Source organism: Glandiceps talaboti, chromosome 13, assembly GCF_964340395.1.
Source record: "Glandiceps talaboti chromosome 13, keGlaTala1.1, whole genome shotgun sequence".
In the NCBI taxonomy this organism is placed as follows: domain Eukaryota; kingdom Metazoa; phylum Hemichordata; class Enteropneusta; family Spengelidae; genus Glandiceps; species Glandiceps talaboti.
The window spans coordinates 10,810,312-10,825,548 of NC_135561.1; the positions used below are offsets into that span (position 1 = coordinate 10,810,312).

At 36.6% G+C, this 15,237-nt stretch overlaps 1 protein-coding gene across 2 annotated transcripts; it reads right to left on the reverse strand.

The window, feature by feature from the left end:
* Window positions 1–611: 611 nt before the first annotated feature.
* On the reverse strand, window positions 612–13,622 carry LOC144444473 (2-aminomuconic semialdehyde dehydrogenase-like). Of its 2 annotated transcripts, none has more exons than XM_078133899.1 (9): window positions 13,311–13,622; window positions 9,888–10,088; window positions 9,297–9,508; window positions 7,933–8,099; window positions 6,898–7,073; window positions 6,048–6,222; window positions 5,469–5,582; window positions 4,518–4,613; window positions 612–3,878 (listed from the first exon to the last, which is right to left on the reverse strand). In XM_078133899.1, exons 1-9 carry the CDS (start codon window positions 13,478–13,480, stop codon window positions 3,732–3,734), a joined length of 1,458 nt encoding a protein of 485 aa, XP_077990025.1. In that variant the 5' UTR covers window positions 13,481–13,622; the 3' UTR covers window positions 612–3,731. The 2 variants fall into 2 exon arrangements, with proteins under 2 accessions (XP_077990025.1, XP_077990026.1); XM_078133900.1 differs by having other exon boundaries at window positions 13,444–13,490.
* Window positions 13,623–15,237: the final 1,615 nt, after the last annotated feature.

The following is a 15,237-nucleotide window of genomic DNA, read 5'->3' on the forward strand; positions in this document are numbered from 1 at the left end:
GATATTCCCACCGTTGGGGGTGCCATGTAGGTCCTATCAGCTGTGGACACCTTACTATATGCTTGACAGAGTCACTGCTAGATTGGACACTTCGAAGTGGACACAATGTCTTTGATTTTTTGAAGGCAAATTTACCTTTTACCTGACAATTGAGAAAATATTAAGTATGAAATAGGTACACGCGTGTCGGCTCCATATTTAGGGATATTTAAGACTAAATAGACCCATAGTTAGATATTTAGGTATTTTTGTGAAAGAGGGGCCCATTTGGGCAGTACATTTCAATTCACCTTCTTATAGAAGTACCCCCACCCCCACCCTCAGCCTGCACTCATCAAAACACACTTCTCCAAATTTGGAATCCTTACTGTTGGGAACCTTTTCATTTGAAAATGAAATGTTTCTGCACTCCTCCTTGCTTTTAGTATGTGATTGATTGATAGCAGATAGTAGTATATCTTCCACCTATACCTTGCTATATATTCCAGGTTAAACTTTTTGTCTCCGCCAGGAAGGATAATCCAAGATTAAAAGGTGTTAAAATAAATTAATGTCTAATGAACAGTGAATGAAAGCAAGGAGAGTCACTTCAGATTAAATTATTCGGCAGAATCATCAAACTTTATTGCTTGATTTTAAATATTTTACATTCCTCACCATATCTGACTGCGACCTCATTAAAATCTATAAGCCCCTATCTGTTACTATGACAACACTTGAAAACTGGCAAGAACTCACTTGAAGGAATCATGACCCAAAATAAAGATATAGATAAAACCATTTTTTTTAAATCTATGAAACTACAGTTACAAAATATTTCCCATTCATACATAGAATAAAATAAATTAATATTTTTCAAAAAATCTGTTTCATAAACCATAGAAATTACAAAACAGTGGAATTAATATTAACATCCTTGTTGATTCAGTAAATTACACACCAACATAAAAAGCAATTTCACTGTGTGGTTAGCAATTCACATGATCATTTTAGCAAACTGCCTGCCCAAGTTGAAAGGAGAATAGCTTCACTAGCTGCAAACTCTCTCACAGTCCTTGGCGCTTCGCATTGTTAAAAGGGTTGTTTTGTATGTAAAGATATCAACTGCATAATTGTACTTTAAATTAATATCCTTGTACTGTGCCCTCATTGGCCACATCAGGCTAACCATTTATTGACGTGTTACTGCGACGATCCATCTTATCGTGAAGCCCCAAGCTTTGCAGTAACACATCAATAGTACAATTATGTGGTAGAAATCAATACATACAAAACAACCCTTTTCAGCAATATGAAGCTCTTAGGACTGTGAGAGATTCTACATTAGCTGCATTAGCTGCAACTTGACCATTTCTTGAAATTGCTTTCAGTCATATAATGACTTACTTCTCAAAATTGTTCACCATGAGGTGTATTAAATCACAAACAGGTAAACCAGTGTGTAGCTGTACACATAACACGGCGTGAAAATGTAATGACTTTGTATATTACATAACAGATGCTAAAATTAGTGCCTCCATTGAATTTATACACAAAAAATAACCATTCACAGAACACACCATAAAATAATTCATGGCAATCTCTGTGACTGTATAACCTCACTTGTTATTGAATATTCAAAGACCACTACCATATATAGGTATCAAGACAAGTCAAAACTAACACGAAAAAGATTTAAAACCAGGCTTCTGCTCTAGATTTCAAACTATCACTACACTGTGTACGGATACCATCAGCCACTAATTAACAGCTATAATGTCTTTCAATATACATTCATCTTTGGTTACTTGATGAAAAAAAAATGTCACAGTTGTAGCCAGTATCTATTTCATCAGCCTCAACATCTACAGACTAAGTTTTGATTAATTTACACTACATATTGTGTTCTTGGAAATTAGGTATATTAGGCACACACAAAAAAAGAATTGTTTCTGGTCATCACTTAAAATACCCTTGTGTCAGTCTGTTTTTCGTGTTTGTCCAGCCCATGCTAAGGAGCCTAACTTAAACTTTAACCTACCCCTACTACTTAGCTTAATTTAAAAAAAATACACAATTATTAAATATTTCAATGGGGTTTTGTTGAAAATTGAAAGGTGAAGATTTATCACTGGGTTTGATAAAAACAAAGTTACTCCACTAAATTTTATTGCATAGTTTGTAAATATAAATTTTAACTTTATTTTGGCAGTCTTTTTGTTTGTATTATTATTCAATGAATGAATGAAACAGATACAGTGTATAACTACTATTGGTTCACTACCAAACATGTTACTAGGGAGTCAAATCATACTACCAAGCATGCTACTAGGGAGTCAAATCATACTACCAAGCATGTTACTAGGGAGTCAAATCATACTACCAAGCATGCTACTAGGGAGTCAAATCATACTACCAAACATGTTACTAGGGAGTCAAATCATACTACCAAGCATGCTACTAGGGAGTCAAATCATACTACCAAGTGTGCTACTAGGGAGTCAAATCATACTACCAAGTGTGCTACTAGGGAGTCAAATCATACTACTAAACATGTTACTGGGGAGTCAAATCATACTACCAAGCATGCTACTAGGGAATCAAATCATACTACCAAGCATGCTACTAGGGAGTCAAATCATACTACCAAGCATGTTACTAGGGAGTCAAATCATACTACCAAGCATGCTACTAGGGAGTCAAATCATACTACCAAACATGTTACTAGGGAGTCAAATCATACTACCAAGCATGCTACTAGGGAGTCAAATCATACTACCAAGTGTGCTACTAGGGAGTCAAATCATACTACCAAGTGTGCTACTAGGGAGTCAAATCATACTACCAAGTGTGCTACTAGGGAGTCAAATCATGCTACTAAACATGTTACTAGGGAGTCAAATCATACTACCAAGTGTGCTACTAGGGAGTCAAATCATACTACTAAACATGTTACTGGGGAGTCAAATCATACTACCAAGCATGCTACTAGGGAATCAAATCATACTACCAAGCATGCTACTAGGGAGTCAAATCATACTACCAAGTGTGCTACTAGAGAGTCAAATCATACTACCAAGTGTGCTACTAGGGAGTCAAATTATACTACCAAGTGTGCTACTAGGGAGTCAAATCACACTACCAAACATGTTACTAGGGAGTCAAATCATACTACCAAGCATGCTACTAGGGAGTCAAATCATACTACCAAGTGTGCTACTAGGGAGTCAAATTATGCTACCAAGTGTGCTACTAAAGTCAAATCATACTACCAAGTGTGCTACTAGGGAGTCAAATTATACTACCAAGTGTGCTACTAGGGAGTCAAATCATACTACCAAACATGTTACTAGGGAGTCAAATCATACTACCAAACATGCTAGTAGAGGGCCAACTCATACTACCAAACATGCTACTAGGGAGTCAAATTATGCTACCAAACATTCTAGAGGGCCAAATCATACCAAACATGCTACTAGGGAGTCAAATCCTTCTACCAAACATGCTATTTTAAATCATACTAGGGGGTCAAATCTTAGAACATCACAACACAAGTAAAATGTCAACAATTCTGTTTTTGCACAAAAGTAGCTTTTTCTCTCTTGATTTACTAAATTAGGAATGTATTTCAGTTTTCTTGAAGAAAGTGACAGATGTCTAAGATGATTATTTCTAAGGTGCATACTATTTTAATCACAATCCCTCTGCGATAAAAGAACTGTGCCATCATGTTCAATCTTTATCCATCTAGTTCAAGTCTTGATACAGATCACCTTTTCTTCCGTATAGAATTCCATGGAATCTTTGGCCCCTTCCCGGCCTAATCCAGAGGACTTCATTCCACCAAATGGCATATTGAGATCACGGACAAACCAACAATTTGCCCAAACAGTGCCAGCCTAAAGTTTGCAAAATATCAATCAATCAATCAATCAATCAATCAATCAATCAATCAATCAATAAATCAATCAATCAATGTATTCACCCTGTCCTGTTATATTTATTTATACATGTATATATTTATAATGCTATTTGTACACTGAAAGCCATACTGTCGTATTCTACAATATTTGTAGTAGAATACATACTGTCCCTTTCTACAGTATAGCATGGCTATTTGTAGCCTGGCATCCATACTGTCCTGTACTACAGTGAAAGGATGATAAAAATATCCTTAAAGGATGATAAAAAATATCCTTAAATGCAGAATGTTTCATGTCTACATAGACACGCGATTGAAATATGATTTCAATAGCGCCCCCAGTGGCAATCCTACAGCTTCTTTTGTCTTACCGATAAAATGGCCTATGCCATACTGCGACAAACATACCATGCTAGCTAGCAGATCTGAACATGCTGTTTTTTATTACTGGTCACTTACATGTAAATTCTATGAAGCCACTTTGGTCTATACTTTGGATTGAAAATTTTATTTCAATAGCGCCCCCAGTGGCAAAACTATAGAATCTTTTATCTTTCCTATAACTGACACAGACAGCACATCTAAAATATGCTCTATTTCATTATTACAGACTTACATGTAGTTTCTGTGCAACTCTGTGTGTTCTTCCAACATCACTGCTCCACACACAGGCTGCCAATCCATACTTGACATCATTGGCTCTCTGTATTACCTGGGATACAAAGACAAGAAGTTTTACAAATATCACCTTTTTGTAAAATTCTAACACAACTATTTACTTGCTTTACATTGCTAACATTGTTTACAATCTAGTCAATGACTATTTACTTACTTTACACTGCTAACATTGTTGACACTCTAGTCAATGACTATTTACTTGCTTTGTACTGCTAACATTGTTTACACTCTAGTCAAAAACTATTTACTTACTTTGCACCACTAACATTGTTTACACTCTAGTCAAAAACTATTTACTTACTTTGCACCACTAACATTGTTTACACTCTAGTCAAAAACTATTTACTTGCTTTGCACCACTAACATTGTTTACATTCTAGTCAAACATTGTACAAGAGCTGACAAACATACCATATTTAGACATTACATAACTCCCCAATAAACACTACCTTTATGAGGGACTGTGTTATTGGTTAGAATTCTGTGACTGATTAACAAAGACATGATGTTAATGACTGCATGGGTGGCTGTGGATGAATTTTAAATTGCATCTCATGCATCTCAGGATTTCTAGAGTAATGACTTTGACTATACGTGAGTGGAGGTGTAAATCATAACAATACCGTACAGCGACTAGACTAGGTAGAGAGTTAAAATAGAACAAGAAGGTTGACTTATTCTCATGCACACCTTTAGTAATGTGTCGGCAAAGAAATTGAATGATATTTATTTTTATGATGTGACTGGACGGTAAAATTCTATTTCAGGTAACGAGAATTGAAACAGTATTTTTTTTAAATACTTAATATGAATGTAATATTAAAATGATTGTGGCACACAGTAGAGTTATATTACTTGAGTGTTTATTACAACCTAGGTATAAGCTTACCTCCTCCTCGGAGTCAAATGGTGTGATGCAAACCACAGGACCAAAGATTTCCTCCTGCATACAACGTGATTTATCACCCAGGCCTGACACTACAGTTGGTTTCATGAAATAACCCTTGTGGCAAATCAAAGGAAAATAGTTTAAATTCTGAAATGTTCTCCCTCTTCCTAAAAAAGTTATTAAACACTATTGGTACTATATTTCATTTAATGTCTAATTCAATTTCCTTATTGTAATTTTGAGGTAGAAAAAACAAAAAGATTAAATTGCTACCACTACAACAAACCCCTCCCCCTTCACTCCCCCCCCCCCCACCTCAACCTCACAGGAATTATGTTTACCATGCACCAGTTTCCATAATTGATGGTCCATTACTTATTGTTGGCCCCTTACCTTACATTCTAACTTCTACTCAACCTAGTTCTAATGGCAAGATACATTCATTTCAATCCAGTCTCCACATGAATGGTATATAAGAAGTTACTATAATTTGAAAGATCTAAAAAATTAATCTTCAAGTACAACTGTTTTCATACAGAAAACAAAGTTTCAGTCAGTATGAGAACTTGAATCCAATACCTCTTTGTGTTTTTCTGGTAAGTCTGGCTTTTCATCCACCCTATCACCACAATGGATTGTTCCACCTTCAGTGACAGCAATGTTGACATAACCTTTGACCTTTGCCAGGTGTTCTTTGCTGACAAGAGCACCCATATTGGTGGTGTCCTCGTATGGTGCTCCTACTTTCACCTTTCTGCAAGTACACAGTATGATGACATAACTCAACTCAAGTTGTGGACTAGATCAGAGTAGTGGCAATTCATGATCACGCTAATAATAATAATACCAGCTAGTTGAGTAGACTCTCTCACAGTCCTAAAGCTAAACGAGTTATTTTGTATGTACTGATATCATATTCTATATAACAGTACTCGAATATCCTTGTACTGTGCGCCCTCATCGACCACATAGAGATAACGATTTGTCGACGTGTGACTGCGAGGCTCCGTGTTTTCGCGAGTAATGCGAAGCTCTGAGGACTGTGAGAGAGTCTACTAGTAGACATAAAGTTACCTTCTTTGGAATTTAGTTTGAAGCAACTACACAGTTTTTGTTCAAATTACCAGCTGGCCAAACATCATTATTACAATTATATCATTCCCAATATTTTTCTTCATTCAGCCAGAAAATACTCGTGACCTAAGGATTTTGTCAGTAACTCTGGGTTTTTTCGACTTGTAGTGACAAGGCCCCTTAGGTGAATGTATTTTCCTTAGGTGAACAAAGGATGAATATGGGGGAATAGTATTTGACACATATCACTTCATTGAGTGTGACTTTGATGAATGAAATTAACAACTGAGCTGAGATTGGACGGAGATGAAATAGCACCTGGTTAAAATGAACAATATGTCAAGTTGGGGCTCACCTGGCTCCTTCTATGAATTTCTCCAAGAATGTATCATAGATACCCTTTTGTACAAAGAGTCTACTGTTGCAGAGACAGATTTCACCTTGGTTGGCAAAGCAAGATTTGACAGTGGTTGCTACACACTCGTCCAGTTTGACATCATCAAACACAATACATGGGTTCTTTCCACCAAGCTAAAAAAAATAATTAAAACGTATCTTATCTTGAAAAATGAATTTTTTACATTCACAGTACTAATAGATTAATAGACCTGTTGCCGTTTTCAAGATGCAATGTTCATCTCTCCATACAACGCCATGTATTCTGTATGTGAAGGGGTTTTTATACGTACTAGTCATATGGGGCTGATTGTCACCCGACCGTACCCAAGGTCATTACTGGGACAAGCCATTAAAGAAGCAAGTCCACTTGTTATCAAAGAGTACCAATATTTACACATGTGATGATGGGCTCTTACATAACACAAGTAAACAGTGTAGTTCACAGCGTAAGATCATTTCTAAGGAGTGGGTCAATTGAGGCAAACCTTATCTCCGTCTTATATCAGTTGTTATCAATTTATTAGGCTATTATAAGTAACACTACAAACAGCTTTAGAGATGCAAACAACTTTTATGACACCCGTTTTCGTCAGGCAAGCCCGCGGGTTTGTTGCACTTGGACCATTAATGGCTTGTGAATGTCATGTTTACCAGTAAAAACCTTCTCTGTCATTGATGGTGTTTAGTCTTGGTTCTATAAAATCACTCACAATTAAAGTCATTTCATGATGAAAATGTTATAATTTCAAATGTCATAAAAGATAAAACAAACCTAAGTATAACAACGTAAGTGAAGTGGATTCTCATGCAATGCATCTTGGGAGTGGAAAATTGACTATCGATGATAGGAAATACAAATATAGCAACCTTTTATAATAATCATAAATATGTAAAAGTGACATCACAGGTCATCAGCTGCCACAGTTTGTATTGAGTGGTTATAATAAATGATAATATCTAATTATATTCACATGTAAATTGATCATCTTACCTCTAAAGACAATTTCTTACAGTAAGGAGCACTATCTTGTCGTATCTTCTCAGCTGTCATTGTACTACCAGTAAAAGAGATCATCGGTACATCAGAGTGTTTTACCAAGGCACTACCAGCTCTAGGGCCAGTACCAAATACAATATTAACAACACCTGGTGGTAAACCTGTACAATGCAAAATATAGAATCTGAATTTAACAATAGCCAATCCTAGGACCAGTACCAAAGACAATGTTAACAACACCTGGTGGTAAACCTACAAAATGTTAAAATACAGAATCTGAATTTAACAATAGCCAATCCTGGGACCCGTACCAAACACAATGTTAACAACACCTGGTGGTAAACCTGTAAAATGCAAAATATGGAATCTGAATTTAACAACACCCAATCCTAAGACCCGTACCAAAGACAATGTTAACAACACCTGGTGGTAAACCTGTAAAATGCAAAATATAGAATCTGAATTTAACAATAGCCAATCCTGGGACCCGTACCAAACACAATGTTAACAACACCTGGTGGTAAACCTACAAAATGTTAAAATACAGAATCTGAATTTAACAACAGCCAATCCTGGGACCAGTACGAAAGACAATGTTAACACTTGAACACCTGGTGGTAAACCTACAACATGTAAAATATGGAATCTGAATTTATACAACAGCCAATCCTAGGACCCGTACCAAAGACACTTAACACTTATCTTTTCAAGGAACACTACGGGGTTGTGGAAATTATATTGTCGTTTTAGCCTTGTAAACTTTGTAATCGTACGTAGTTTCATGTAAATTGTTGTCATGTTAGCCTTGTTTACTTTGAAATATTTATCATTTTAGCCATGTAAAGTGTTGTAATTATATTTAACATGCACAAACCAGGTTAACCAAAAAATTATGGAATATATACTCTGGTCATTCTACATCACGACAACACGCATCTATGTCACAACAACGCATGTTTATGTCACTGATTCTCCTGTGTTCGATATGTGAGTCAAAATGTTGAAAATTTCCATTTCTTTCCCTAATTTTTTGTTCATATTACTGGTGATAGTATAATTATATTATTCCCAAATGTTTTTAATTCACCTGGAAAAAAACTCATGACCTAAGGGTTGTCACTACTCATCTAGTGACTCGTAGTGACTCGTAGTGACAAGGGTCCCTTAGGTCACCCATATTTTCATTGGCTGAATGGAAAAAAATATTGGGGAATAATATGTACTTCTCATTTTATCCACGTATCTACATTTTTAGGATTGTAAAGAGCACTAAGACATAGTAGGTGAACTTTTTAAGAAATTAAATTATTATTTATTATAAATGTGAAACTTTCAATTTTTAATTTTAGCACACTAACCTGCTTCATTGAGTACTTTTCCCAGCATCCATGCAGTCACTGATGTCATTTCACTAGGTTTACAAACACATGTGTTCCCAGCTGCAATACACGGTGCAATCTTGAAGGTCAATAGATATAGGGGTAGATTCCATGGACTAATAAGACCTGCTACACCAATTGGTATCTGCATTGTATAGTTCAGGCACCCCCTGTCTTCCATCAGAGTTGAACTAGAAATGTACCAATGCAAGAATGTGTGTTCATAGAGTCAGGATTCATAGTTTCAAATGAAAGTTTCTACTCACAGAATAAAAATAAGTGGGAAAGCAAATCTCAAATTTGTCGCTGATATTGGTAAAGGTTTACTCTAATTTGGGAAAATCTACAATTTCAGACTGATTTTACAATACGCTAAGACCATTGTCACCATTATTTGGAGATGACTGTGATCAGATCATTCTGTTATCAATGGTGGACTATTAAAACTGGCTTTGAAAGTGATGAGAACTGTTTTCCTTTTTTCATCAAATTACCATAAATTCAGTCACATACGAACATATCAAACAGTTTACACCTTACAGAAAGACAGAGGAATGAAATCTAACTTACCAGTTGGTCTTATATAAAATTGATGAAGAAAAGAATCTGAAGTTGTACACAGCTCTTGGAATGTCCACTGTCCTGGCCAGTGACACAGGCTTTCCTTGGTCCCGTGATTCTGCCTTGGCAAACTCATCAAGCTGGGATTCCAATACATCTGCTATTTTGTTCATTATCCGACATCTTTCTGCCGGAGTAGTCACAGACCACCTGAAATTTAAAAAAAGTTGAATATGATAGCTGGTTCATTCTAACTACATACAATTATGCACAAAAAGAAATCCTTGAAAATATGTTTTGTCATGAAATTCATAGCATACATGACCATCTTCAATTCCAGAGAGTGACATCTTAGGGTATATGGGGTGGAAGGGGTGGGGGAGGGGTGGGATAGGGGTGGTTAAATTAACTCAATCAACACACTACATTAGTATACTTCATGCAAAAAAAATCTTTAAAAAATTTTTTGAATAAATTATATAAACTACAAATTACTATTTCTACAATAGCATACAGTGTTCTCACCAGGACATACTAGCATAATTTACATATCAATAACATTGTAATTTGCATAATGATCTGCATATAATATGCATGTCTTCAACATTGAAACGATACATACACCTTTATTACACATGGACAATTGGGAACTTGCAAACACGCCATGTTTAATGTTGCATCATGGGAAATGTGATAATAAATGCTAATCAGTATTGTAAACAATGTTGATACATACATAATAATCAATTCATATTTACCCTGACCAGTGTGGGAGGTTTATTTTATCAGTAGCATGAGATAAGTTATTATGATAATCACACATAATCCCATAGTTCTTTGCATCTGAGCGTGCTCAGTCTGGATTGCAGGTTCCCTATTGGGATCAGAGATTTCTCTTTATTTGAAAGTATTATTATAATATTGTCATTCACCAAGGATGGTAGAACACTTTTGAAGCATGGTAGAAACCTGCCAAGCATGGTGGGTTGGGTGGCAAAGACAGTGTTAACAATATGCTTTGTATATAGTGGGGAGAACACAGCACGGCAGAAATGTGCCAAGCATGCATGTGTCCTGGGAGGCAAGGACAGTATTAACACCATGCTTTCTTATATAGTGGGGAGAACAGAGCATGGCAGAAATGTGCCAAGCATGGTGGCAAGGACGGTGTTAGTATCATGCTTCTCTATAGTGGGGAGAACACAGCATGGCAGAAATGTGCCACGCATAGTGTCCTGGGTGGCAAGGGTAGCACCGTGCTTTCTCAATAACGGGATGAACAAAGCATATGTGCCAAGCATTGTGTCCTGGATGGCAAGGATGGTGTTAACACTGGCCTGCTTTCTCTATCATGAGGTAAACACTGACGATATCATGTAATACATTGCCTCTATAGAGGCTAAATAATTGCCAGGTCAATAATTTACACTACTATGGCTAATATTCACGCAGCACAATATGTATAAACATGTGATTGTGTGGGGCATCCACTTACCTTCGACTTTGTCCCATATATTTATGCATGTACGATATCAGGTTTTTAGTTTTTTTTTTATCAAAGTAGGTCACATGTCCTTGATTGATCTACTTTTAAGTGTGTACCTGAAAACATGCCACTAGCCTATCACAAATCAGCCTCCAAATACAATTATCATTTGTATTCTTTCTAGATCCACACACATGGAATCATCTCCCCAACGTTTTTGTACACAAAACAACTCCTGATGCATTCAGAAATGTCATCTGTGTCACTATTTAGTATATCTCTTATAGATCTGACTGAGAACTTTCTAACAATGTATATATCGTCGTGTCAGTGCAAGAAGATCATATCTGCTATTGTATTGTATTGCAGATACAACCTTATTACACTGACACAACAATATACAATTTGTATGTTATGAAACTCTTTACAAAAATAACCAAGATAAATGACAATATTCACGATCACAGAGTGGAAAAATCATTACGCATTACCACCATCTTTGTACGGAGAGAAAATTGTGTGCAGATAGTAAATTAAACATTGTACAGAGAAATCTTTGTGTGGAGTAAATTTTTTGATGGTGGGAGCCTCTATGATCGCAGAGAGAAAAAACCATATACTTGCAGCTTGCAGAGCAACTTTGATTGCACAGAGTCTCTGCAATCATGGCAAGTAAAATATTGATAAAGAACAATTTTTTTATTGTAATAATTATAATCAAGGCAAGCAAAACATTGTGCAGAGCCTCATCCTGATTGTGTGATGAAATCTGTATGCAGAGAACAAAACATTGAGCAGAGCACTTAGTCTTGTTGATTGCACAGACCAACTGTGATGGGGGGAGGGGGGAGGGAGCACAGGCACAGGGAGCTTAGGCTCAGTTAGTTTTGTTTACAAATACAAACAAACAAGTAAACAAACAAACAAAACACAAATAAATAAACAAGTAAACAAACAAACATACACACACAGATAAAAAATTAACATTTAAAACATTGATTCGCAACTTCTAAACTACATCGAGGCCATAAAAAGGCTGATTACACGAGTTTGCGAACTATTACACGATTAACCGTAACGTCTGAATACATCCAAGACTTTCTACGTGAGATACCCAGGTCATAAATGTCTGCTTCTACACAAGTCATCCAAGTTGAGTACCCCCCCCCCCCCACCCAAACAAGCAAAAACATTTTCTTTTAATTTTCTCCTTAGTTGCTTTGATTTCGACTGCTCGAAATGAAACTGACATGACATGACACTTGGAAACTTTAATTGCATTATTTCAAAACAATGACTTGTATGGTAAAGCCTACAGTTCAAATTGCAACAAATTATACAAATTGTATAAAACTATCTACATTGTCTCCCCATGAAAGAAGTATCCATGGTAACATTAATAAGATTTCAATGAGGGGTTCTAATATTATGCCCAAAATCAATAAATACATCTAGTAGCATAGCTTTTGGGCCTCACAGTGCAGCGTGTGCACTGCTCGAAATGACGACAGTGTGCACTTTATCATGTGGCTAGGTACATATACTGCATGCCATGTTCAGTGGATCAACAGGTACTGATGTGAGTTATTTCCTATTTCATATTGACCACACTCTGCAATATAACACTAGCAATATCCTTACATAAAATCAACATTTAACTGTTTCAACAATGTGAGAATGAGATATAAGGTGCGAGACCAATATATATTTCAAATCAATGTAGGATGAAAAATTAAATTCTTTTACTTTTGGGGTGTTTTTTTAGTTGTCTAGTTCTCATCCTACTTTTTAATGGGTCTGTTTGTACACATTTACACTTACACCACTTTAGACAAAACGTCCTTACCAGAAAGTTCTTTTTTCTGGGTCTTTTTCTGGCCTGCATACCCCAATTAGTATACGCATGGATGTAAATTTATGCGCGCAATTAATTTTACACAACTCACGTTTTGAACGCTACTTTGGCAGCCTGTACAGCTTCATCAATATCATTTTCTCCGCTGTTCGGTATTTTGGCCCATACCTCACCCGTAGATGGGTCAAAGCTATCGATGTGCGAAGTCGTTGCTACATATTTACCAGCAATAAAGTTTTCAACAACAACCTCTGTCGTCATTTTCGATCGCTTCTTAGAACGTACTAGTAGACAACATCAAATGTCTGCACTGAATCTAGCACACAGTCGAGTCACCGTCCCGATAACCTTGGGTCACGGGAGTCACAGTCGTATGTTTTCAAACTGCCTCCTTGGTTGTCTCATCGGAAGCCGAGTCATACATACCCAGACACCTCGTTTTTAATAAGTTACGTCACTTCCCTTTGTCAAGAGGATATACGTGTATGGAATGTCAGTCCCCAGCCATAAAAACAACAACAAGGGAACATTCAGTGATATTACTAGAGGGAGGGCTGGGAATCAAGCGAGGGCGGTCGCGTGGCCGGAGCCTCCCTGCTTCCGTCGTTTCAAATATGATCCTGCCGCATGTCTAAAATATTTCAACAACATGCTGTTTAGAAATGTGGAGGGACCCGATTGTGAGACTAGCCAAGGCAATTTTGGGTCTGACAGGATTGAAAGGTAAAAAGTGTGGTAAGATCGATATTGGTGATCATGCGGTATTGTACAGTGGGGATGTTGACCCCAGTCCCCCCCCCCCGTCCCGACAATTACATGTGATATCAATCGTCTTTGAGCGGTCTGGCCTTCTTTTAGCTATGGCAATTATAGCCACACACAGGAATAAATTAATACAGGTGCAAGTCTCCCCTTATACTTCCATATGTATTAAGTTTACGCACATTCACTGTGTAGTGGTGGGAAACAACCAATGCCGTGTCAGGCCTGTGGTGGCAGCGGCGGTGGGTCCTTGCCATTGAGTCACCGGCCCGGACTTGTGTCCCTTTTCTCATCTAACAGCATTTTAATAACCCAGTGATATGTTTTTGAAACATATAAACATGTGGGAGGGTCATGTTGTAGAGAGGCGATCACTTTTTAAATAAAGTAATCGTGAGAGGGTCGCATAAATACGCAATATAATTTGGCTTAATTTCCCCTGGCAATTACCCAATTGTGATTACTGTGAAAGCTCCCTAAACTTCGAATGTACATGGACAAACAATTACATATACATGTAAATTACTTTAGATTGATAAACAAGTTAGTCTGATGTTCCTTACTTATACGGTACAGCGATATATATATATATATATATGGCGAAGGCAATAATGTCAAAACCACAAAACATTGTAATTAAAAGTTAGATATTAAAATGAGTTGGGTACATGTGACTCACCCTCAAAATCATTTTCTCTAAAATTGTGGCTCTCCACCGAAAAATTGACGCACGCCAATTCTCTCCCTCCCCATCCATAAATGCTGGTGACTCCCTATTTGTAAAGCGAGGGAGGGATGGGGTGTTAAACTATCATGGTCGGTTCTTTATATCGAATCATGAAACTTATCAACTTCTCGTTCATCATTGTTATTAAAATGACATTTAAGAAAAAAAATCTTAGTGGTTATATAACGATGTATTGAATTTATTATTGTACGAATAACATGAATAGGCCTTTCCAGTTTGCATGATCATTACTTTCCCATGGAACACATCCAATATGATATACTAAATGTCACTTCGATTTTCAATATATAGTTATTATTTTTATACATAAATTAGTAACTATATATTATCAAATCGAAATGACACTTTGATACTGAAGTAAAGTTATAATCATATATGAATATATCGTTTGTAATTTGCATTGATTTTAATTTATGGAGGTAATCGTCAACGACAAATAATTGACATATTAATGCTGAACCAATTCAATTGTTGATGAACAAGTCATGACAGATCGCATGCCGTTAGA